Source organism: Rasamsonia emersonii (assembly GCF_000968595.1).
Source record: "Rasamsonia emersonii CBS 393.64 chromosome Unknown ctg1118621760026, whole genome shotgun sequence".
Taxonomy (NCBI): domain Eukaryota; kingdom Fungi; phylum Ascomycota; class Eurotiomycetes; order Eurotiales; family Trichocomaceae; genus Rasamsonia; species Rasamsonia emersonii.
Genome location: NW_013563261.1, coordinates 26,056 through 51,730, shown reverse-complemented (window position 1 = coordinate 51,730; position 25,675 = coordinate 26,056). Strand labels below are relative to the sequence as shown.

General features: G+C 48.8%; 5 protein-coding genes across 5 annotated transcripts; 3 read left to right on the top strand and 2 right to left on the bottom strand.

Moving 5' to 3' along the window:
• Window positions 1–210: 210 nt before the first annotated feature.
• Window positions 211–4,469, top strand: T310_2404 (uncharacterized protein; the record flags this gene model as incomplete). The annotated part of the gene is made up of 7 exons (XM_013474723.1): window positions 211–339; window positions 448–574; window positions 713–865; window positions 957–1,045; window positions 1,387–3,052; window positions 3,102–3,255; window positions 3,320–4,469. 7 exons carry the CDS (start codon window positions 211–213, stop codon window positions 4,467–4,469), a joined length of 3,468 nt encoding a protein of 1,155 aa, XP_013330177.1.
• Window positions 4,470–5,613: 1,144 nt separating this feature from the next.
• T310_2403 (MAP kinase kinase (Mkk2)) lies at window positions 5,614–7,282 on the bottom strand (the record flags this gene model as incomplete). The annotated part of the gene is made up of 4 exons (XM_013474722.1): window positions 5,614–5,743; window positions 5,796–6,165; window positions 6,237–6,528; window positions 6,584–7,282. 4 exons carry the CDS (start codon window positions 7,280–7,282, stop codon window positions 5,614–5,616), a joined length of 1,491 nt encoding a protein of 496 aa, XP_013330176.1.
• Window positions 7,283–12,472: 5,190 nt separating this feature from the next.
• T310_2402 (uncharacterized protein) lies at window positions 12,473–13,128 on the top strand (the record flags this gene model as incomplete). The annotated part of the gene is made up of 2 exons (XM_013474721.1): window positions 12,473–12,978; window positions 13,029–13,128. 2 exons carry the CDS (start codon window positions 12,473–12,475, stop codon window positions 13,126–13,128), a joined length of 606 nt encoding a protein of 201 aa, XP_013330175.1.
• A 1,846-nt stretch (window positions 13,129–14,974) lies between these two features.
• On the top strand, window positions 14,975–18,576 carry T310_2401 (uncharacterized protein; the record flags this gene model as incomplete). Its single annotated transcript, XM_013474720.1, has 10 exons — window positions 14,975–15,146; window positions 15,332–15,380; window positions 15,468–15,698; window positions 15,751–16,416; window positions 16,492–16,683; window positions 16,832–16,859; window positions 16,890–16,922; window positions 17,280–17,592; window positions 17,649–17,848; window positions 18,181–18,576. 10 exons carry the CDS (start codon window positions 14,975–14,977, stop codon window positions 18,574–18,576), a joined length of 2,280 nt encoding a protein of 759 aa, XP_013330174.1.
• Window positions 18,577–22,441: 3,865 nt separating this feature from the next.
• On the bottom strand, window positions 22,442–24,713 carry T310_2400 (uncharacterized protein; the record flags this gene model as incomplete). The annotated part of the gene is made up of 5 exons (XM_013474719.1): window positions 22,442–23,343; window positions 23,396–23,764; window positions 23,826–24,128; window positions 24,190–24,565; window positions 24,708–24,713. The coding sequence occupies 5 exons, from the start codon at window positions 24,711–24,713 to the stop codon at window positions 22,442–22,444; spliced, it is 1,956 nt and encodes a 651-aa protein (XP_013330173.1).
• Between the last annotated feature and the right edge of the window lie 962 nt (window positions 24,714–25,675).

Here is a 25,675-nt window from a genome sequence, read left to right as displayed (position 1 = left end):
AAAGTGTTTAGATGGGAAGATTTCAGGCAGAGTGAAAGGGAGCAGGTAGGAAACGGGTGCGAGACTGGAAGACAGCGAGGAGGTGAGTGGAGGAAGAAAACAAGTGAAAAGACAGTCTCGAATAAATAACTGGCTACTAGGGAGCGCCGTTATTGCGAATCACTTATGGATCTGCCTAGTCGAATGCTTCACTGCATCATATACTGAACCATGGTTCTTTCCATGTTGGGACAAAGCAGGACTGGAATAGGCGTAGTCTACTCTGCCGAAGCAGTGATCTGCTCCTGGAACCTGGAAGCCACCGCAGATTCACAAGTTGATTCGAGAAGTTTGCACTGGGTGAGGCAAAAGCGAGCTGCTTGCAGATTTTTGAACAATATTTGACCTACCTAGATAAACTCGTTTAATCTGAGCTGAGCATGTGAAACACCGGCTACTTCATTGTAGTTCACTTTCAGGCAGCACCCATGGAGTGCCATTGTACAACCACGCGATTTGCCAGATGTCAATCTGACTTCCCATTTGCCTACAATACAGCTGAAAAGGTCGCACGAGGAGCAAAGCGGTTTCCAGAGTATGGATAGAGGTCATGGGCCTCGAGACGTAGATGAAGGACATCCACAGAAGCGTGAATAGTACTTGAACCGATTGGATCCGATGATGGTTGCAAATACGAAAAGAAAAAGTGTATTGCGATATCATTTCTGTACAGGGCTGCGCTCCAGCTTCCGAAAAATTCAAGGCGCGGCCGATCCACAAGTCATGCCATATACCGCCGGACTGGACCTCCCTCAAGAACCCAAAACGCTAGCTGTGTCCTCCTCCTTCCCTAGCAATCCCAGATTTCGGATCTGCTCTGCCTTTGGTGCGTTTTCTCGTGGGTGCGAGGCCTCAGCCTTGCGGTACGCGGCTTGAATTCTCTTCGCGCGTTGGGCCTGATTATTCCCTTATGTCAGATACTGGTGTTGACAAACGTCACGCTTGCTTTCTGATATCGAGAGATGGGTATGCGCGCATCACCGGGAAACAAGGACGTACCTCCTTGGTGTGGTGCAGGCATTCATAGTAGTCCTCGAGGGCGGGAATGCATTTCTTCTTTCCGGCATCTCCTTCACTGCCGTTCACCACGTAGCATCCCAGGAGTTCTTGCCAGAAGGGAAAGCAGCGGGAGGGGCCTGCAAAGCAGACGGTCGTTAGCCACGTTATTCCGAGCGATTGCGCAAGGTCTGTTGGCCAGCAAGGCCAATTGCAGCAACACGCAAAGCAAATCATCACGAGAGACAACATACCGCCATTGAGACCGTATCCGGACGCCATGTTGTTGAGGGAGGTGGGGGAGCAGGTGATTGAGGGCGTGTAGAGAGGATATTGCTATCGGAGATGGAGGTTGCGCTTGACGTTCCGCCGGGAAAGGCATCGGGCGGGTCCATGCTCGATTGGTTGCGTTGGTTCCCGTACGGGGAAACCAGCCACTCCAAGCAGCGACGAGCGCAAGTCTCCTTTCTTCCATGCGAGGAACGCGCCATGGCAGATCTCTCGCATTTGTCAGATGCTCATGCGATTCTCCTTGCTGCTGAGCTCTGTTCTGCCGGCAATGTTGCCCCCTTGCCACGGCTGCAGCGGCAGTTTCCCACGTCGCTCACTCCAGAGCGGCTCTTCCGCATCATCTTGACCTTTCTCCCAGAGAGCACGCCGCCCCAGCGCTATACTCCAGTGTTGCACAGTCTCATCGATGGATCCCTATCCGACTCCGAACCGCAGGAGATTGATCTATCTTCTGTCAAAGATCTCCAAGAGGCTGTCGCACGAAAGCGCCTGCGAAGACTCCGCTTGCTCCCTCTCCGATACCCGCACGCCGCAGAACCGACAGATTCCGCAGATCTGTTGACACAGTTCCTTATCCATCGCGCATATAGGATAGATGCGGAAACGGGCTTGCAGACCTTGATCCTTGACCTCCTGCTGCCGTTTTACGAGCGCTCCGAAACCCTTCGAACATGGCTGATCTCAAGGCTACTGCCGCTCTTGCGGCTAAACTACGAGTATTATCCCGGCAGAGAAGAGCTTTTGTCCTTGGATGCACTGGACTCTATGGATAAAGCAACAGCTATTAACATTTTGCTTTCGATGGCAAGCTCTAACGACACGAACACCGACCTGGCGAGGAATCTGAGGGGACTTGTCGGCCCTTGGATGTATGGGGAGGCCCGTTTCAAGAGACGGAAGCTTAGCCACGCAGGCGGACGAAGTTCGGTGGTACAAGATGGCTTGATGCCGAATGAAACTGAACAGTCTGGTTGGCAAGAGGTCAACGAATGGCTCCTATCGCAAAGTCTGGCGGATTTCGATCGAGTTGTAGGGGCGTTTGTGTCGTGGCGAGGGCCGGAAGATGTCGATCTTGGTGGCTACAACAACGAAGAGGAATCCAGTGACGAGGAGAAGCTGCGTCTGAGGGAACTTTACGGGCAAACAGGTCTTGCCGTTGTTTACGCCAATGCAGACCCTGGCAGGCGTTCTCTGGAAGGCTCGTTTCGGATCACTTCCAGCGTTGCGGAGCTGCTCCAACTGGAGAACGACGTCCCTCTTTCTATCGATGACCCATCCCTTCCCTCCTTACATCTGGATCTGGGGGCAATTTCATCAGCATCAAAAGCCTCACTACTACAAAATGCCCTGCTGACGCGTTCTAACCCCTTAACGTCACCTACAACGCAGTCGGTTGCATTTCTCGACGCCTTGCTACTTTCTCTACGCACCTTGGGTGAACTGGGATATCCGACTTCCTGCAGAACGGTGGCAACTATATGCCTTCAGAGTAGTGACGAGGCACAACTGCTGGAGCTTCGGAGCCTAGTGGAGACCATTGTAAAGCAGGCGAAGCCTGGACGAGACTGGGGAAGAATACGTGCGCAGATACTTTGGCTTCGAGATTGGCAGGGATCGTCTGAAGGAAAGGAGGGTGACTCAAGGCGAGAGTACCATGGTCTTTTCTGGAGGGTAGCGCGGGACGTGGTCGAGACGGAAATACTGAAGGCGATGTTGACTGTTGGAGGTAAGATACTCATCGCCCGAAGATGGACAGAGATTCTAATTCCTGGCAGAATATCAGTCGGCCGCAAAAATCTACACATCGCCCGACTCTCCGTTGAGCCCTGAGCAGGTGGAAGCCGCTGCCAGAGAGACGATTATCACATTCTACGACAACGCAAGCAACGGCAACAAGACTCGAGGGAAGATGAAAAAGGCTCTGGATATGTATGTTCATGCCCATTTGTGTTTCTGTCTGTGACTCTCGCTAACCGCAATTTTTGATGTGCAGCCTCCGAGCTTTTCAGCCGCATTTTCCCAACTCAAAGTCACTTAAGGAAATTGAGGCGCTCATCGCGGCGACTCATGCGCTGTCATTCTACTCGCTGACGCTGCAGCATGGGGTTCCGTTCCAGCCCGTTAGCATCCGCGTCCACCCTGACCCTCTGTCCTTGATAGAAAAAGTGCTGGAGCAGAATCCCAAGAGCTACACGAAGTTGGATGATCTGCTGTCAATCGGGCGGAATCTCGTTGCGGCTGGTCTTCCAACATCTCCAAAAGAAGATAGCCACTTAGATGGGATTACTCCACCTCCTTCCCCAGAAGCGGCGTCCGCCACAGCTGAGCGGCGAGTCATCTCCATGGCCGTCTCGTCAGCCCTGTCGTCGAATGACTTTGGGACCGCATACTCGTACATATTTACACGCCTGACACCTCCGTCTCTCCTCCCAAGCTCGAAGTCTCCGAAGCCGCCCATCGAGGACGATATTTCCTGGCGTGCCGCCTATAATGCAGGTCGCTATCGTCCCGCTGAAACAGCCAGTCCAAATCTCCAGTCTCAGATCACGAATCTCTCTCAGCGGATGGAGCTCCTGTCCCTTGCCTTGATCCTTGCTCCTTCGCCGGAACCACTTCCGGAGATACTCGGTGCGTGGCGCCGTTGCGACGAGGAAATGACGGTGCTCCGGAACCGCGAGACGCAGGAAGCGGAGGAATGGGATCGGAGAGGCGACAAACTGGCATCCATGCCCACCGTGCCCGGGGGCTTTGGCCCGACGGACAAGGAGCTGGACGCGTTCGAAAACGAGCAGCAACGGGCCCGACGCGCGCGCGCGCGCAGTCAACACGCGGCGTCAGGCTACGAGGAAGCGCCGATGGGGCTGTTCGACGTCGCTCGAGGGGCGGCACGAGCCTTCAGCAAGAGCGCTTTTCCACTGCACGCCAGCAGGCTGTCGCTTGGGGGATCTTCATCGCAAGAGGGCGGCAGCACTCGAACCAGCGAAGAAGGCAGCAGGCCGGACGTGTCGGAGCACGGCGAAGCGTCTACAACGCCGGGCCGGGTGCGCAAGCGGGACATGGTCAGCAACATGGTGACGGGCGGGCTAGCCAGTGGAATCGGCTGGGTTTTGGGTGCTCAGCCAGTGAATATGAATAACCGGTAGCATCAGTCAGCTAGATATAATCAACTTGTAATTAATGACGACTTACGATGATCAGTCATATATGTAATATGGAAACAGAGATGATTGCATCTTTTACTTCTAGTCTTTGTCTTAGTTGAACAATCATATTTTTTTTTCCTGGTATTTGTCCCTTTACGGAGTATTTAAATATTCAGCATTCACCATTTATTTACTTTAGTTTTTTTTATTTATTTCTTTGTTTATGTATGTATTTAACTCTGTTGACAGTAAATAAATAAATGCATAAATAAATAGGTAAATAATATCATCTCTCTCCCCCTCTCTCTCTTTGTTTTTTGTCGCCCCAAGGGAGACTACCCTACCCTACCCTACCCTACCTACTACCCTACCAAGCTAGGTAAAGAAAAGTTAAATGCTTGTTTTCTTGCTCGTTTGCAACTAGATAGGTAGGTAGTTGCTGTAAGTAAGTAATCACAAAGCACGCTGTACTGTACAGTACATACAGTACGTACATATTTGCGATTGATTATGTTGATTCCAATGCCATACAATGCAATGCAACGCAATGCCATGCAGTTAGCTAGTTATTTAGTTAGCTAGCTAGATAGCTCCTGTAGACCTAGTATTTGCAATTTGCAACTTGTCGTCATCATTGTCGTTTTTTTTTTGCTCAAATTTTTCTTTTTTCTTTTTTTTCTGTCTGTCTGTCTGCTTGTCTGTCTGTCTGCTTGTCTGCTTGTCTGTCAAGGAAATACAGCTTGTGGTGATGAACAGAAAACAGAGCCCATTTCATCAAAACATGCAAAAAAAGTAACAACACTATATCCAAGGAAAGGAGAGACAGGCATCAATCAAAAAAAAAACATCAAAAATGACAAGTCAAAAACAAGAGCAAAAAACAAAAAACAAAAACTCCCGGGTCCATATCAATCAAGGAAAGGCATTTCATGTACTGTACGTACAGCTCGTCGTAGAAAAAATGGAGAAGATCAGATCCAATCGAATTGAGTTCAATGACAATGACATCCAGGTCCGAAACAAAAAAAAAAGTTAAGCAGGCGCAGCCGGTGAGAAAGAAAGAGACAAAAATAGATCGTTTTTTTATTGAAACGAAAAAAGAAAAAAGGTCGTTTGGAAAGAAGTGACCCCTCGAGGTACTTTTTTAGTCCTTCCAGTCCCACACCTGCTTGACAAAGTTGGCCATGTTGACTTTCTTGTTCTTGATGTCCAGCATCCACGGATGTTCCAGCATCCGCCAGGGAGTCGCTCTTCGCGGGGGATCTTTTTCGAGACTGTGAAGTCGTCAGAGAGTGAACGACAAGAGGATAGGGGGACTCTACTCACCAGCACTCGATGAAATACTTAAAGTTGTCGGACCAGTGAATACCATTCTCCGGCTCATCCTTCAACTTCGGGATCGGTTGGCGGACTATGTACGTGAGCAGATCGATGAGGCCGGCGCGCGGCTGCATCTCCGTCCCGTCGGCAGGGAATGGGAATCGATGCTGAGCCACTTCTAGCAACGTGACGCCCAGAGACCACACGTCCGATGTGATGGTGTACGATTGACCCGTGATCCGTTCCGGAGCCATGTAGTATGACGTGCCGATAAACGTGTTGGCGTCGCCTTTCGTGCCGAATTCGCCGCTGACCCCGAAATCGCAGAGCTTGACCTGGCCGTCTCGACAGAGCAGGATGTTCGATGGCTTGATGTCTGCAGAGGCGGTCAGTAAGCACCAGTACCAAAAATAAAAGAAAATAAAAAAAAATAAAAAAAAGCCGTACCTCGATGGATGATCTTCCGGCTGTGGAGATAGGTCAAGCCATTCAAGACTCCTTCCGCAATCTTCCCCAGAACCTTCTCGCCCGTTCGGCCACCAAGCTTCTTCACCTCCTTGTAGATGCTATCCAGGCTTCCTCCTTCACAGAACTCCATGGCAATGGAGATGGTCCCCGTGGATTTGTCCATGAACGCACCGTAGTAGCGGCAGATATGCTCCGAGGCGCAGTCTTTGTTGAAATTCAGTTCCCGAATGATCTGCTTCTTGACATCCGGGTTTGGATCGGTGGTGATGACCTGTAGATATGACTGTCAGATCGCGATTTAACAGCTAGTCTTTGTCGAAGCCTACCTTCAATGCAAAGACCGTCTTCCCACCCTTCAACATACATCGCGTCACTGCCCCTCCTGCCCCTTCGCCCAGACTGCCCAGCTCGATGATCTTCTTCTGCTCACTGGCGGCCAGCCATCCCTCGTCGTCCAGGTCTTCGACATCAAGCGGCCTCCCCTTCTCTAGAGCGAGCTTGTCGAGATCGGGGAGAAGCCCGTTCATGCTGTTGTCCCTCTCCATCGCCACCCCACCATCGACCGAGCTGATTGCGGAGGAGGGGTCAGGAGTGCCGCCGGCAGGCTGTCGCAGACCCATTGCGAAAGATAACGCGGAATAGGTCGACGACGAGGCGGAGCCCGGGCCGCTGGCCTTGCCGTCATGATGGGTGAAGCTCCCCGATCTCGAATGGCCGCTGGCGTCGCTCGTCCCGCTGGCCGATGTCCCGCCCGGCAGAGGGATTCCATCGTGCAATGATCCGCCGTCGGCGAGGGACTGTTGGTTCCCCATGGGGGTCGCTAACCGGAGCTGCGGCGGGGCGGGACGACCAGCAGGTCGCAGCAGCGGAGGCAGATCCGGGACGTTGGACTGTCCATTCGGCGGATTGACAGGTTTCGCGTTGGGCGAGGGAGGGATTCCCAGGGTGAGGCGCGGCGCTCGTGGACTGCTGTTATTCCGCGACCCCGGCACGGGGGGTTTGAGGAGCGGAGCTGGGGACGACATTGTCAGGTTGTTTTGCCCCTGTCGAGGCAAACTCGAGCCGTTCTGGTCAGCCACCGCGGCAGACTGCTGTCCCTTTCACGATCTCGAGAACCAGCACGATGATATCGTCGGAAGCGCGCCGCCGCACAGCAGAGGGGTTGCTTCTCCTCGAGCGAGGGCCGCACCAGAAACACGCAGGCCAGATTTCAGAACGAACGGGACGTGACGTGAGCTTTAACGACGAGCAGCGACGAACGAACGAGAGCAGAACGCGATGGGCTGGCACGAACGAGTGGTGGTGTTGAGGCGACAGTCGCTGTCGGGATGGGAGCGAGAAGCGGCCGAGGGGGAAGCCGTTAGCTGACTGACTGCTTGTGACCCGCCCGTCACACCGGCGCCCGCAGATCTCCACCGGCCTGATGACGCTGCTGGAGCTGGATCCACGACTGAGAGGGGTCGACGCAGAGCAGCAGAATCAGAAGACGAAGAAGAGGAAGAAGAACAAAACGCAGGCCTCGCAGCTGGATGTCGACAAGACGAAGTGGTCAGGGTGCGGATGTGGATGGCAAGCCGAGACGCCTTGACAGCAGCGCAAGGCCGGCCTGGCAGGGCAGCGATTTCTGGGCGAAGGTCTGGCCAAACAAACGACGATGCCGCCGGGCTGAGACAGCCTGATGTCATCCACAGTGGATCAAGCGCCCTCTCGTTCGTTCCTCAGGCGCTGAACCCGCCGACGCTAGCATGCTGTGGGCAGATGACGTTGGAGGGCAGGTTATTAGCTGCTGCTCGTTGCAGGCGCCCAGCTAGCTGGCCGATCGGTCAATCATTGCGTGTTCGCAGGCCAGGGCGCGCAGGGCTCGCAGGAGTCGCAGCTCGAGGGCGAAGGAGGGGCACGACAGGCCGACAAAGAGACAATTAGCCGCCCCGCAAGCGCTGGCTTCTTGGCTATCTGCATCTGTACAGATTACAGCTGATGATAATCTCAGCAGTCTCACTCGCTAGGAGGGCAGATAACAATGAGAAGACAGAAAATAGGTTTCCCTGCTCGAACGATGGATATCGAACGCAACGCATTGCTTCAGCTGCTGTATCAACGAGGATCATCGCATGCGGCCAATAGCACGCCCACGCTACGACGACCATTGGCATACAAAGTCAGCCTGGAGACCGATCTTGCCTCGAAGGAGCCGTATAAATCATATCATGCCAAGTCACAGTTCGCTGGCATTACTCGTTCGCACTATTATTGGCGAACACTTGGAACAACCAACATCCAGCGTCCTCCCGATTGGCAGGTTTCCATGCAAGAACGCGCCGCAGTCATGTTTGGATAGTCAAGGAACTGCAGACTAGTACTTCTAACCAGTAGAAGCAAGCCATTTGCGAGTAAGGCTGCGGTTCCTGAACTGCTACGCTGTATGGACTCGTGACTTGCTACTCTACTATTTACACGAGATAAATATAGCTTCATTGACATGGCTGGGATATGCCATCATTCTTGGATTTCATTCAATATTGGCTTTTTCTTCTTGTATCGTATTGCTGTTCGGTTATCAGCTAGCTTATATACTTCCAAAAAAAGGAAACAATATCAACATCACCAGCCAAAACAAAAAAAAAGAAAGTAAATAAATAAATAAAAAAAAAGAGAAAACTTCTGATAAGGGATGCCGTCCCTCCCGCAGCACCCCCACAGATCTTTTTGTGTCAGGATAAAATGGGTCTCTCTTATTTTTTTTATTTTCGAAACCAGAGGGATCGAATGCTGGGCCGAAATTGTTTCTGACCAGACAGACTTCGACGTATGCACTGGCAGGTGCAGTCCTGACCGCTGCACTATTTCAGTCCTGTTCGTTAGGAGGGGATTGATACCTATATCAATATGGGGTCTTGGGATGGGGAATGGGGGTGATTGGTTGGCAGGACGTGATAGGTAGTGGGTGGTGACTGCAAAGAGGTAGTTGTTGATGCGAAAGGGACAAACAAGTAGCTATTGCCAAATAACACGAGCAAGGAGTCAGTTGTTCAGCTTTCGAGTGGTATGATACTGAAGGCATCTGGATCTGTTGATGGATAGACATGGAATATTCTCATTACTTTAACTCCGTTTACTGTCTAGCAAAGCAAAGCAATTAATTGCCATAGATACAGTCATGCTCCATCAATGCGAAATCTAAACTGAGATGATGCCAAGCTCATATATTATTACTACTGCAGGGCATCTGACAAATACGGAGTAATTCCCATGTAACCCCTCTCTACCCGAACTGATGATTGTGTTGGTTGGTGGATATTTCTGTATCTATCGGGATATGGATACGCTGTTTCCCATGCTGAGCCGGCTGTGTAGTCTCCATCTGGAGATAGTGCGCAATGATTTATTTTTTTCCCCCTCGACCTTCACGAACATTTCGGGAATGCGACGTTTTCAATTTCGTTCAAAGGCCCAACTAAGCTACCCAAGGTATGTACTGTACTGTACTGTACATACCTACATTCTTAGATATCTGCATTTCTTTCCAACGTCTCGAGTCGCTTTATTTAGTGCCAAATATAACCAACCACCGTATGGTTGGGCTTAAGAAATTGATTTGCATATGCAGGGTACTCCTGAAAAAAAAGATGGGAAATCTGAGCTTTCGCACCAAATATTCGACTGTTTCCTTTTATCAAGAATATTGTTCAGTTGCTTTCTTTGTATGTACAGTACAGTACATACTTGGAGTTTCATCAGGACGCTTCTCTGTGCAGTTCATAGCGTCGACGACTCATGATAGCGATATGTCATGGGTGATGGATCCCAGTACCTAGGTGACTGGCATACTAACATATACCATTGTCGACGTGCAACAGAAAAAAAAACAAAGAGAAGGCCATGAGGCAATGGCGTATCCATTATTATAGTGATGACTAAGTCTAGGGTTTGGCAAGGTGAGAATATTCGGAAAATCATCCAGCACTGCTTGACTGTACTAGAGTGAACTAGAAATGGAAAATACTCAACTGAGCACTTCAGCCAGAGAAAAAGGGAAATAAAAATAAAACTAGAAAGCCAAACTAATATTGAACTGACTCACTTCCTGTTGATATGGAGTAGAGATAGATAATTAATCATGATCTTTTGCCACTATGCACTCCGTAGTCGAGTCCGTACGAATAATAAATCTGTGGAGTAATTAAGTAGTGGAGAAAGAAAGATTACCCTCTGGGGAAAGTAGCGATAGCAATATCGCTGAAGCCCTGCATTCTGTACGAAGTACTCCGTACAGACTACAGAATAATAATAAACTCTGCAGAGTCTACGTATGAATGCTTCAACTGCTGCGCTGAGAATTGAAATTGCGTTTTCACGTTTTGCAGTCTGGACAGTGTTGGAGTATTACTCCGTACTCCGTAATTAATGCTAGCAGGGGTCGACTGACGGAGTGTCGGCAGTGATGTCGGCTTGGCAACAAATAACACGCGGTACGGAGAGGCCTAAGGCCTTGAAATAATATCTACCGTAGATGGCGCTCTTCACTGGTCCAGTAGATTCAGAGTGAAGACTCGTAATGGTAGATCATAGCTGATAGTGCAGCCTCCCCCTGATGATCGATACCTTGAGTTCACGTGGGTCCTTGACGCGTGATGGTCATCCACCATCCACCGTCCACCGTCCACCGTCCCACCTCGTTCAGTTTGCAATGCATACGAGTACGGAGTAATACTGGCCAGCAGATCATTTGCACGTTGCGACCGATCTCTTTTCTAGCAGATCGAGTGCCAAGTGAGACCATTCGAGTAAGTATCAGCTTGGGCAGTTGTACTTTGCCCTTCCATTTACGGAGGACTCCCGTCGGAGTACGGAGTACTACACTTGAATTTCCTAAAGGAGGTAACCAACGGAGTACTCGGTACAAACTCTACTACACATTATTCTTGCAGTTGCAGCCGAGATCTGGACCCCTCAGCTAGCAGATTCCCAAAAATAGAGGTGTTGGATTCTCCACGAGCTACTCCGTACTAGCAGCATGTTTCCTGCTGAGCGAGAATTATCGATTTCTCGCCTGCTTCTGGAAGGTAGCAGACGCGAAGGTTGCCACACGGGGTTTAGCAGTCCGGGAGGGTGTTGGAGAAACAATAGACTGCGCCATCATCCATGGTGCTTTGATGACAGGGTTAATCATAATTCGAGGGAGTCAGCTGGCTAGGCTTTGGCCCTACGGTACGGAGTAATCTACGGAGTACCCTGTAGAGGACTCCGTACTCTACCTGAGGATACGCCAGTGACTCGCCTCTTCATTTAATTTCAAGAACCAAGGAAAGCGCGTGCAAGGCTCCTGTCAAGCCACAGGAGGCCAGCAGAGGAAGCATCATGCGGGTGTTTGTTGCGCCGTGGCAGGTGCAGTCGGCAATCAATGAGCGCACCGGGCAGGAGCGGGTGGGCCAACCCCTGACTAACCGCTGAAACAGGCGGGCGAGCGCAGGGGAAACGGACCCAGTGACAGTGCTTGGCTCCGACCCACCGCAATTTGCGGTCAGCATACACTCGTTCGGTACCCCGTACGGAGTACATGCTTCTGATTCGACATGATGAGATGAGAGCCACCATGAAAGCCTTACTGCGTCCTGCAGATATCATCGTAGTCATCCTCTGTTGCTCGATCAGGCCTCAGTCCAGCTGCATTGGGGGCTGCCACCTGGCAGTGAGATGGGATTGCGCAATGGCCCATCCAAGGCGGCACGGCGGAGCGTGCTGGCCAGTCGCTGTCCGGCAGCAGCACGACGTGTGCGCTGTCAGCCAATGCGCGGGCAGCATCGGCGTACCTGCAGCGAGCGCCCGCCTATGGGGGTACGGTAGCATCGGGGCAGAGGCCCCAGCACGCCGCGGCGGCCAGTTAGACTCGGCGCCGGCGGGTTAGGCGGGCCTAGGGCGCCCCCCGTTGGGCGCGCTGCGGGGGCCTCTCTTTCGGCCCATCCCTGACCCGATCGCCCGCTTCATCTCCCGGCCCATACAAAGGCACACCCCGACCCCCCCTTCGTTCTGCTTCCTCTCCTCTCCTCCCCAAGTTCCATTCCGACTTCGTCTTGCTGTCCTGCTTCTGACTTCGGTCGCCTTCGCTCTTTACCAGCCCAACTACCTACGCTCTCTTCAGCTACTTACCACCCCTTCTTCTCTTCGACGACCCTTGACGGTTTCATTTTTCCTGTGAACTTTTCTCGACCGCCAAAATGCGTTTCTCCGTTGCTTCTCTTGCCCTCCTGGCCGGCCTTGCCGCTGCCTCTCCTGTGGAGACTGTCTACACCACCGAGGACGTGACCATCACTTCCTGCGCGCCCACTGTCACCAACTGCCCGGCTCGCAGCCACTCTGCTACTGCGGTTCCTTCCTCCCCGGCTGCCGTCACCTCTGCTCCTGCTGCCGTGACCACCAGCCCGGCTGCTCCTGCCGCCGGCAGCTCTGGCAGCTCCAGCGCCCCGGTGGCTCCTGCCCCGGTTGCCAGCTCCTCGGCTGTCTCCCCGGTCAGCAGCAGCGCTGCCGTTGTTCCTCCCTACCCGGTTTCCTCTGCTGCTCCTAGCGTCTCGGTCCTGACCCTGACCACCTGCGTCCCGACCGTGACCTACTCCACCATCACTCTGTCTCCCTCTGCTGCTCCTACTGGTGCTGCTGGCGTTAAGCCCTCGTCCGTTGCTCCTGGCTCTCCTGCCGGCACTGGTGTCAGCCCTGCTGGTACCAGGTAAGTAGCCTGTTCGCCGTCATATCGTGTTCCCTGCTAACTCGTTCCAGCCACGCTGTCCCGCCTGTCTTCACCGGTGCTGCTAGCAACGTCGGTGGCTCCATGGTCCTTGCTGGTGCTGCTGCCGCCGCTGCCGTCCTCTTCGCTTAAATTCGTGCGTAATTGAGATACCCCCTTGTGACGTCCGTCGCAGGATCTGTTACGTGTTGTCAAGTTTTATTTTTGCGAAGGTTCGGGGGCAATTGGAGACAATGGAGTGCGGAGATCTTCGGTGCTGTGACCGGGTTCGTCAACGGGGTACGCATTGTCAAGGATTCGTGTACAGCGGAGTTGATCTCCTGGTGATAGCCTGAAGCATTTTCGTTCGTCTGATACCTTTCTTGTGCCGTTTTTTTTTCTTTCGGAATGTACAGAGTTTAACCAGTGTAAATTTAATTTGACGTACAGAGAACCCTTTGGATGCGTCGTAACTCGGGGGTAGTGTAATTCTGGAGTGTGGGGACCAATCTGGAGTTGTAACCCCACTTGTGCTTGGTAATAATACGGTATCATCCAGTATAGAAGTATTTACCTTAGTAACTAACGGAATACTTTAATCGAATATACATATATTCATTGCAGTAATATTCTGCAGAGGTTTAAAAAAAATAACTGTCAGGACCATTATTATGCGCAGATTGAATTATTCTTTCCTCTTTTTTTTTCCCCATTTCTTATTTTTTTTTCGTTGGCTCTTGGTTGGTTGCGAATATGAATAATACGAGATGAGATTCACTCGTCTATAGTCTATAGTCTATCTGGCATGAGTGGATCTCAACGTGTATTAATTACTGGAAGGAATTGAATTGAATTGAATTATATTAAGTTGATATTATTTTTCTATCCATCTTGTATTGTGTTGTCTTTGTCATCTCCTTTTTTTTCTAAAAACAAAAAAAATACAGTCATATAGTGTTTTGCTTTGCTTTGCTTGTCATATGAGTGGTTGTTCTACTAATATATGCTTCCATGCTTAAATTAAATCAAAAAAGAAGAAGAAGAAAAGGAAGGTGTGAAATAGTTAAACGAATTCCGTGCATGAGGAATGCTTCTAGATTTTTACCTATTTACTCTGTATGACATGAACATACGGAGTATGCCATGCATGCGTGAGGGGGGGATAAACTCTTTTCCTACGCCACAGTCCATATTGCACATTCCTTTCACATTGCATTTGCACACACATCCCACGGCTGTATGCATGCCCCTCTTTTGTTTAATTCAAAGATGAAACCTTCTTCTCAAAAGAAGCATTCAAAAGAAGTATTGTTTTGAAATGGATGGCTTGGAGGTATTTATCTATCTATTTATCTACCTACCTACGTAGGTATCTACATATATAGGTAGGTATATAGGTAAAGAAATAGTTCGATACAGTAAGAATAAGAATATACTCCCCACAATCAGAATTCAGATTGCTGATCATTTACTCTCTATCTTAGGTAGGATTGGCGTTCCACAGATTTACCAGATTGGTAGCTACGCTGCTACCCCAGGTACGCTACGTTGGCATTGTTTGCGGAGTAAAGGGAATAATTGTATTTAGGGCTTCGGAAAAGTTCTCACGCGCGAGGGAACGGTTTGATCGGTTCGTTGTTGTCAATATTACTCCGTATGCGAAATGCGATTCTATTGCTTGGCTAGCCGACTGCTGGCTGCCATAATGAAGGATTTAAGAATCTAGTACAGAGTAGGTACTCTGTACACAGCGCGATTGGTTCGTGGTTAATAAACATACCCCCTACTAGGTACTATGCATGTACAGTACACTGCAGGGCTATTGTTCAGTTGGCTAGTCTAGTTAATCTTCTATGGCTTTCGTTCGACGGTCCGGTGTATACGCAAGCACTTATAAGTTTTCGTCGCAAGGTAATATAAATGTCAGGCTAGGTCAGCTATCCTCGATTCCTCTAGCGTGCTGTAGTTCCTCATTCTTGACCTGCAATAGTTCTTCGCCATGAGGTGTACCAGGCTCTCCCTACTGCTTGCCGGCTCTGTCGCGGCTAGAGCTATGTCCACCTGCAGCATCTCCACAATCAAGAGCTTCCTCCCTGCCAACGCAACAGTCTTCTACGCCAACCACTACGCCGCCAACGCGACCTTTTCGCCTCCTGCGGCTGACAATGCCGGTACTTACCCTGCTTCTTACCCCCTCCCGCGGGCAGGCTGCGTTGCGCAAGGAAATGTCTCCTTCCCTGACGATACGCAGTACAGTTTTGGGATCGTGTTGCCTGATGAGTGGAATGGGAGATTTCTGTATCTATCACTTATCCTGGGGAAATATCAGTGATGATTGCTGACTTTTTCTTTTCAGAGCAGTCGGGAATGGAGGCTTTGCTGGATCGATTAGCTGGAGCTCGCTGGTGAGATGATCTTGATCTTGATATTTTCCTTCCTTCATCTGCTGACTTGCTAACCTCAGATCGACGGCATGTGGTATGGCTTCGCAGCCGTCTCGACCGACACAGGCCACGAGGCCAACGAGCTCAGCGCCAGCCTGGGCATATCACAACCCCGGCGCGCTCGCCAACTGGGGGGTACCGGGCGCTGCACGACACGGTCGTCAAGGGCAAGGCAATCACGCGCGGCTACTACGGCCGCGACATCACGTACAGCTACTACCGCGGCTGCTCGTGCGGCGGCAAGCAGGGCCTGAAGGAAATGCAGCTGTATCCGGACGAGTTTGATGGCGTCGTCGTTGGGGCGCCCGCCTGATGGACGACGCATCTGCAGCTGTGGGCACATGGTCGTCGGCATCTGGAATATGCCGGTAAACTCGTCGCACTACCTGCCGGACTCGGCGTTCGAGCTGCTGGCCGCTGAGGTCCTGAGGCAGTGCGATCCTCAGGATGGGGTCGTCGACAATATCATCCAGGATCCCCTGGGATGCCAGTTCCGGCCTGAGACGCTTCTCTGCGCGAGCAACACTAATAATAATACGTCCGCCTGCCTAACAGCGGAGCAGATCAAGACAGTGAACAAGCTGCACCGCGACTGGGTCGAGGCCAACTCGACGTTCATCTTCCCGCACTTCCTGCTAGGCAGCGAATGGGGCTGGGGAGGCACCGGGGGTCTGGTCTCCTCGCCCAGCCCGCTGGGCACGGAATACGTGAAATACATGCTAGGCCTGGGGCCGGACTGGCAGTGGCAGCAGGACTGGACGCCCGAGCTGATCTTCCTGTCGGACCAGATCAACCCGGGCAACGCCACGGCGGACGATTTTGACCTCGAGCCGTCATATCGTGCTGGCGGGAAGGTCATACACTACCATGGCATGTCCGATGCGTCTATCGCCACGGGGTCGAGTATATACTTTTACGAGCGGGTTGTGGAGGCGCTGCAGCCGAGGGGGATCGATCTCGATGAGTTTTATCGTTTCTTTTTGATTCCGGGGATGGGGTGAGCATACCTTCAATTATCTTTCGACTGTACAGTACATACTTCCTCCAGACAGCCTATCTGACTGCTACCTAGCCACTGCATCGGCACAAGCCCCTCCATGAACGCCCCATGGTACATCGCCGGCGACGGACAATCCTCCAGTCTGGGTGTCAACAACACCATCCACGGCGTCCCAGGCTTTAACGACGCCCAACACGACGTGCTACTGGCGCTGATGGCCTGGGTAGAAAACGGCACTGCGCCGGAAGTCCTCATCGCCACAAAGTACGTCAACGACATGGCGCCTGGCCCTGACAAAGTCCTGCGTCAGCGGCCGCTGTGCGTGTATCCCAAGAGAGCGGTGTATACTGGTGAGGGGGATGTTGATCGGCCGGAGAGCTGGGATTGTCGGGCTTTGTACTAGCTGCTGCAGGAGAAGGAAGGAGTATATACTGCATGTAGTAAGTGTATAAAATCGGATTTTCTACCAGATCGAATCACCCGTCACAGAATATCCCCATTCGGTAAGTTGATACACTTCTTTTTCTTTTCTCTTAATGAGAACCGACTGATACCATTCTTGACATGTTCATTTTCTTCAGGGAATGTCTATACAGTAAATGTAAATTCGAATTTCATTTTTGCTTGAGTACTTACTGTACGGGAATGTAGAAGCTGGTCTTTATAAAGGAGTTCAAAAGGAGGCTATTCATTCTATCAGTTCCTTTGGATCAGGTGACGTTGCTTCCTATCGCTCCCGAGGCTCTGACCACCTTTCCCATCTCTTCTATCGTCAATACATAGGTTCCTGCTCTCATAATCAAATCCACTGAATGGCTACTTAATATTCATCACGCTGTCCTTGGAGTTATTATCATTAGAACTGTCGAACCTGGAACGCTTCCCCACTCTCCATCCTGATAATGGCATCCCTTGAACTGCCGTCACGTGACGAAGAAGTACGAGGACCAAGTGAAGAATTCGAGGACCCTACTCGCATCCGATTGATTGCGAAGCTAGAGGAGCATCTGAAAACGAAGACAAATGGAAGAATTTCGACAACAAGTTGGGCGATCTTGTGGCTGTCCGACGTTGACAAGCTTAATGAGTTTGTACAGGAGTCTACGGATGCCGAGCTGCTCCACGCATATCTTGCTTATAAGCCTGATCAAAATGCGGACATAGTCGGAAAATGTGCGTTTTTTTTGTTATTATTCTTATGGAGGAGAAGTTCTAATGCCGATTTACAGGGACTTCTCGTTTTTGCGAGCGGAAAGGTTCTGTTGGTGGCTCTGCGCCACCTTCTGCACTGTCTTCTTCTCCATTTCATGATGGGTCGGCCGCATCTGTTTTCCCTGTAACATCAACGCATCCTCCAAGTTCCCCTCAGGAGCCTCCGAGTTCATCCTCACTTACGAAGGGAGCGCGGTCGCAGAAGGCAAGAGACTTGGTAGGTTCATCTCAGCTAGACTTCATGTTAAATTTGCTTATAGATTCTAGTGCCTGCAGAGAGATCAAGGTCAATGTGTTGTGACTGGGCTTGGCGGGCCGATAAACGTCGCGCACATTTACCCTTCTCTATGAGAGATGCACCGAGTGACTCTTTCTGGTCCGTTTTAGAGAGATTCTGGACGCACGATCGCGTCTAGAAATGGAAGAGAGCGATTTTTACAGAGAACCGAACAGAAGTGTGTTGCTATAATTATATGACGCTAACTGCAACGGCTCACGATTTCTGGGACGCCACGTTATTCGCATTAAAACCCTTGACACTGTCTGCAGACAGAAAAAGTCTCAAAGTTCAATTTTTCTGGCTCCGGAGACTCAAGAGGATCAAGGCAGGGGGTCTTGCCCTCCACACGACCACATCTCCCGAATGAGCTTAGTCGACCCGAGAACAACATCCTCCTATACAATTGTGTTCAAAGAAAAGAGCTTTGTTCTGGCGATATCCTCACTCTTCGCACTCACGACCCGGAAACGCACCCGTTACCGAGCATTGCGTTGCTGGATATGCAATGGATCTTGCATAGGGTCGCAGCGCTGAGCGGTGCAGTCGATGACTACGACAACCATTACTTAGATGATGATGACGACGGGATCCCGTTTCCTATGGAGGGCCATTGGCTCGAGGATGAGGACGGGTCGTTATCGTTTCAGTACCTGGTAAAAGACTGATCTTAAAAAAAAAGGGTATTCATGCCTGGGCCAATAGCTAACCTGCCTGACTGATAGAAACCCGAGGGGGCCTGTCAAAACGAAGCTCTCTGCCGCGAGTAGTTCTATCTCATCTATGTCTCTATTTGAGGCTTGAGAGATTCGAGTTTATGGTCGTAGCTCGAATTAGACTACGCCAACTGCAACGATAGTTCCAAGGTACGTATGTACTTAGGCCTTGTGTACGGAGTACTCCATGTTAAAATGGTATGGATGCAGAGGTTTCTGTTTCCTTTTCTCCTTTTTCTGTAAAACGAGGACCCGAGAATTCCTCAATCCGATTAGTTTTGCTCCTTTCAGGAATATAGCCATAGTCACACACATGTCGCCGTCTGTGGCCGGGAAAATCACATAAAACCTGTGACCTCTCGCCATTCTAACAACCCTCACCTTCTCATCTCTCTGCCTCCCTCTCTATTCCATACCCATTCCTACCCTGTTCCCTTTGCCATTTGTTATAATAATGCTGCTGTCCATGTCGATCCTATTGCCCCATTATTGTACCCCCTTCTTTTTTTGGTTGCAATCTGCAGCTGAACCTGCTTATATAGCCACTATCCTATTTGTTATTTCCCTCAACTGATTTAAATATTGCTTATTTGGTCCAGTAATATAGTATATTATAGTAGGATGACTAGATCTACGACCTATTTAGGGTTAAATGTCCAGCCCCATGACCCCAATGCAGTATTAGTATTAGGAATACAGATAAATTAAGATAAACTTTTATCTCCAATGGTGCTGGCCGTGTATGAGCCATGATAATTGTTTAGTGTTCAAGTGTGTGAAATATTTGCCATTTTTGTTCCATCGATTGATTATCGAGCTTGTCCAGTATTTATGATGTTAGATTTGGATAACTTGTAAGAAAGGCTCAGGCAGTGTCAGAGTAACAAGCTGAAGAGGAGAGCAACAATTACATCAGACTGCTTAGGCGCATACTGAACAAGCTAAAAGGAGCCAGTGGAAAAAAAAAGGAAAAAAAAACCAATTATCTGAATTACTTATTGGTGTCTATATTTCTACTTGTTTCTGGTCTAGTAGTCCAAGAGGATGGATACAATATAAATCGAGAGTGATATACATTAGTTAATGCAAAGGACAAGGTCTGATCTCAAAACTTTTTCATCAATCACAGATGGTATTTTTCAGACTAAATAAACAAGCTCAGATCTGGCATGATTTCCTAGGAGGTCCTGTTCCTTGGACATTGTTATTACCTATATATATGCCCAAGGGACCTCTGCTGCCGACAAGGATGATGTCCAAAGTCCCATGAGACCTACCACTATTGCATGATTAAAGCGACTGGGAACACGGTCAGAAGCCAGATAAAACGCAATCGAAACCCATTTTCAAAACTAAATTGCAGATCTACTTACCAGTTAATACTCCCGAGTGATTCTCTTACCTATGCCGATCGTTCATCGTGATATCAATGTGATCTAATAGGGTGATCGCCTCTATTTCCCAGTCATCGTGAAAACTAACATCATTGGGCGAGAACTAGACGCAGAAATGGAGTCGCAGCAGCGTGGTGGAAGCTTACATGTCGAGGTTATTTATCGTCATTAATTCCTGCGTTCATAGAACAGAACAGCCTGTCTTACACAATCCCATCCAAGGTTAAATAAAATAGAGAGACAGACAGTTAGGACGGACAGAAGATAGCAAGGATCATCCGCGGGGTAGCTAGAGGCAATTATTAAGTCATCAAGAAGAGAGGTATTTTAGGTATGTACAGTACATACATAGATAGGGCTCTGCAAGTCAATTTCGAGAATGAATGGATCAGGAGAAAAAAAAAAGGTCACCCTACCTTATCTGTAATATTTTTTAAACCAAAAAATAAAATAACCCCCTGCTTCAGCACTACATGCTCCTGTGGGCCTTCCTTCTTTTGTTGATTTTTTTTAAACGGAGCGTTTTTTCCCCTTTAGGAAATGTGCATGATTTGCGTCAAACAAAGCATGCTTATTACGGAGTAGTGTTCTCTCTTTTTTTAAGAAAAAAAAGACTTGATTATCAGCCTTCTTGCCCATATACTAAGTCCTCAGCGGTTAACTTAAAGGCACCGGCTCATTTATTAGTGTAATGCGTTTTTTTTTGCGAAGCGCCTGTCAAATATGGATAACTCAGGTATACCTATTGGTTTCAGCCATATATTATATATATAAACTGTTCAGAGCTCTTCGACCCCATCCTCATTATTGGTTTACTGAGACAGCAAATTGAGCAGGCACTAGCTATTGTATCTCCTGTACATATATACTCATAGCCATCAACCCTAAAAAAAAGATAAGATAACTACCTACAATTTTTGTTCTGAGCGTATCGCCGACCTAAATAAAATAAAGGTTCCAACTCAGTTATACTCTATAATCTTATTTTATTTATGTATAGGGAAAACAGGGAAGGACTAAATAAAATCCGGTGACCGGGACCTGCTGACTGCTGAGTGAGATTCCCTCTATTTATTTAACCTACTTTAGGGGACCTGACCTGACTTCAGTGACGCCATGATTCTGAAATAATAGATTAATATATTAAGTTAGGTAGTTGTTGAAAATCCAATCAGACACATTATTGTTATTATTATTATTAAAGACTAGATAGGAATCATCAGGGGTAGCAGGTAGGTAGGTACCTAACCTAGAAGGTAGGAGTGCAGGTCAGATCAAGTCAGTTTTTTTCTTTTTGTTTCGTTTTGGGTCGGGGTTTTCCATGTCCACCTTAGATACAGAGTAGTTCTTCATTCTGACTCTGTACCGAATTACTACATTTGTATGTCATGCCTCATAAGATAACTAGGTAGCTACTACTGCCACACGGCATCTATTCTTTCTTTTTAGATTCATAGAGAAGAAGACAAAAAATACACATCTTTTTTGACTTCATTCTGACTCTTTTTGCTTTTTCTTGCTTTCTTCTTTGTACCAAGATTAATTACTAATATTACTACATTCGTACGTCACGCCTTCATACATAGAGGCAATGACACGGGATCCTTCCACATGCTGAAAGAAACCGGTACCTGCCCGGAAGCAAACAGGCTTTTTTTTTAACTTTAAGTAGACATACCTACCTATTACCTAGGCGGCAAACATGATTGACCAGTACAGTACCTAGCCTATCAAGACAACGAGTATAGATATAGTTCTTTGGAAATGGATATTTAAACTAGTAGTCTCTTCTACGAATAACCTTGTAAAACGCAGTTTGGAAATCGCATACAGTTTCTTATATATATCAATTTTTTTTTGATTCTCTCTATCTAACCTTCTGACAGGTCATAACTCTCACATATAGAGGAATTTATTTATAGGTAATTATATCTCACTTGATGACATATGTGCCATTACATTGCTAGCGAAGATGTATTATGAATAATAATAATAATAACACAACTTTTCAACTAGAATCGAAAAGAAAAAAAGAAAAAAAATGACCAGTGCAGTCAAAAACTTCACCACAAGACTAATGGGTGACTCGAAGCAGCTGGTCAAGCTCTTCAAGAAAACCTCCCCCGGCAAACGACTCGTTCCTACGCAAACCTCCAAGAACGACGCAGACTGGCAATGTCGGATCGACCTGGGAGAGGAGCTCAAGGACAGGCAGGGCTGGTACAACGTCTATCTTCAGGTGAATAGCCAGGCGACAAGCAAGGGTCTCAAAGATTGGCTGAAGAAGAATCCGCATGGAAACCTGGCGACGGCGCAGATCAACAGGACTGTGTCCGAGGATAAACGGCTGGATGAATGTAAGCGTGTGGTGAACGATTTGGCCGACAAAGCAAACGAAAATCTCTGATTCGTATGTAACTAAATCAAACTCCTGGAGGAAAAGGCCATTTCTTGGTGGCTACCTCCGGCGAGACCCCTTCTTGGCCCAATGACTCAACAAACATGTCGAAGAGTTCCTTGTTCCTTTTGCTTGTTATTTCCCACCGCTCCACTGGAACCCAGCCCGCGTCGTCAGTACAAAGCTGGCTCTTTGCCACGTCCCATAAAATAACCCTATCTTCATACTCTGGCATCTGCTCCTTGTGCTTTTCTAATTCCTCTTTCGTAAACGCAAAGGGACAGTCACCTGCAAGTCCCAGGCCAGCCCAGTCTTCTGAAATACGAATCAAACTACTACGCAGAGGAACCATGCTGCCATTGAAGAATAATTGGCAACAAGTAAAAGGCTCCCACAGTCTCCGGTCAAGTTCCATAGCATGGTAGACATGCCTGTTGTTTCCCAGGGTCAACATTTCGTAATACTTGGATCGGGTTGCCAGCTCCTGGTTTGTTTTAGCCTCTTCCTGTTGCTCAGGACTCAATTCATCGAAATTCTCTGGTAAAGTCGGAACTTGAGTGCCTGGAGTGTAGTCCTTTGGCGGCCTGAGAAAATCAGGGAAGCGAGCCTGTATGAATAGAGGGTAGAGTCGAGATGATTGCCAGTCAATTATTCCTTCGATAATAGTAGGGTCGTCTGAGGAAACAAAAATATTTCCCAGATGTAGATCGGTATGCCATAGGACAGGGCCTGATACCTCTGCCACGCGAGGATGGCGTGATACAGCAGGCAGTATGCTCGACGCTTTTTCCAAGAGAGCACGGTATTCATCGACCGACTGATTTTCGCTGAATAAATTAAGATCACGTTGGATTTCAGCTGGGGAATTTGCAACAAAGTTTAATTCCCGTCGAGGTATCGATAGCGCAAAATCAGTCAAAGACGTCCCTGCTATAGCGTCAGAGAGGTAAGCAAAGTCAATAGAAGTATGAAAACTAACAAGGTCCCATGTCTAAGGACATGTTAGAGCCCTCACGCTCCAAGCCTCGTTTCAACGCTGGGCCGATGCAGAATAACCCATCAGGGTCTAGAGCTGGAGGGAGTGGATAGCAACGGAATCTATCAGATACCGAGTCTCGCAGGTAGAGGCTCCCATATGCTGGGAACTCCAGGCTCCCAAGTTCTTTTTCCATTTCGACAATTCGTTCGATGATTTTGTAGTGCTGCATGGTGTTCATTGTCTCCCATCTTTCGGATAGAGCAACTCCGGGAATTTTTTCCATGATGATGTACTCTGCACCGACGGCATTTTCCGAGTCGGCGCTCCAAGCAAGGACCTTCGGGACACGGATTGTCATACATGATTGCACTAGAGAGTAAGAATATGAGACGCAAAAAAAAAAGAAGGTAACTTCGGAGGCAGGACATACAAAATTTCAATGTGGCCACTTCAGAAGCCGTCGTATACCAAGGTGGTCCCGCATTTGGGCAAGGAATCTTTGCTATGACCTCATTCCCATCGTTCATTGTAAGAAGGAGAGCTTTATTGTAGTTCCCTTCTATCTTGTCTACACGCACGCACTTGGTCTCTTCACTAAAGAGCGATGCAGCTAGGCGACAAAGGTTATCAATATTGAACTTCACATAGCGCTGCGCGAGTTGGCTTTCTTCGTCAATCAGCCATCGACCTGACGTATATCTGAAAAGGTCGTCGGGCTCCCTTGCTCTCACGACTGTTATATTTTTATTAGGAGCAGGGTAACCACAGCAATCGAAGGAAGTAGAGGGACAGACCAGTATTTCCTGCAGTTGCGGGCGCGTTAACCGACATCGTCAGATGCAGAGTTCGCCTTGGGGTCACAGAGATCGAATTCAAAGGGAGACTGCCGGCCCATCTCCAGCGTGGCAGAAGCCTGGGAGATGAATGTCTAGGTTTCGGCCGAAGCAGAGAACGAGAAAATGCTTGCTTCAGCATGATCTGCTCCGTTCCAGCACACGATGCCGGTAGTTGATACTTTGTTGGTGCGGGAGTGCTGGCGGTACCGAGATGACCCCGGGTTGCTGCTGCTTGGTCGTGCGAACAGCTAATCAAGTCCCACAGCAATAATTCCAGTGTCTGGAGTGTAGCTAACAACCCATTGACCCCTGGCACATGCCCAAGGTTCGCCACCTGTCATGCGAGAGTTAAATAAAGCCTACGGCTTGTTGCATGTATTGTCATAATGTCATAGCACTACGGGTTACCGCCTTTCGGCTACTCCCTTCCTGTCTTTAGGTCATCCTGAGCTAGTGTGGTAGTCAGCTTCTCATACAATCATTGTCACCATCATAATTTGATCACTTTCTTGATTACATGGGAGTTCCATGGGTTGTCAAGCCTCATGTACTCTGTATACAGATCATGTGAGGAGGGTTGCCATGCAGCCATAGTATTGTATACACCAAAATAGAGGGGTGCTGATTTGGCCTTTAAGGGTGCATGCTTAGCAGGTAAGAGTAAATATTCAGGCCATCTTCAGTCATGTGACGTATCCTTAGGGCGGCAAGGCCAGAAATCTATGCTATATACAGCATAACTGGCAGTCATTTTGCATATTCTAGTTGTAACAAGAAAAAAAAAATAGACGTTTTGGAAGCTTAAGATAAGATTATAGGACAGGTATGAGATCTGGCCTGTGAAAGCTAATTGATTGAAGAGCTAAAATAAACTCGTTGCTGTTGAGATCGAATGAACTGGCAGAAACAGAATAGGGGCTATATTATGCTCTAGCAATAGGCCTTCGTAGGTATGTACGAATTGAAAACAAGCGGGAATATGCGTCTTTCCTTTTCTGCCTCTCTCTTTTTTTTTTCTTTTTTTAATTTAATTAACCCCGTCTGTGTCAATTCAGCCTCAGAGAGTAAACTGTTGAGAAAAAGAAATATCCTTTCCGCTTGTCCCGGTGGAGACTTGTTAAACTCATTGGTGTTTCTTTTTATAGCGCAGCAGGCTTACGGAGTCTCCGTACACCGGTACGGGGTAACCGTGACACTCAATCGGACTACTGTAACGAGTAATCGTCCTCGAGAGAAACATTTCCTGTTATGTTAACTCACAGAACAGCTGCGAATGTTGTTTGGTGGCGCGAGCTGACAGGGCTGATACATGTGCTTCGCCTTCTGGCCTGACATGATCTCATAAAAAGGCTGGCTGTGCACTTCCCAGAACAAACCAGAAAAAAAATTACTCAGTCTCAGACAAACTGAGAAAGCTGAGAGTAATGCTCCGTCCTGGCGGGCG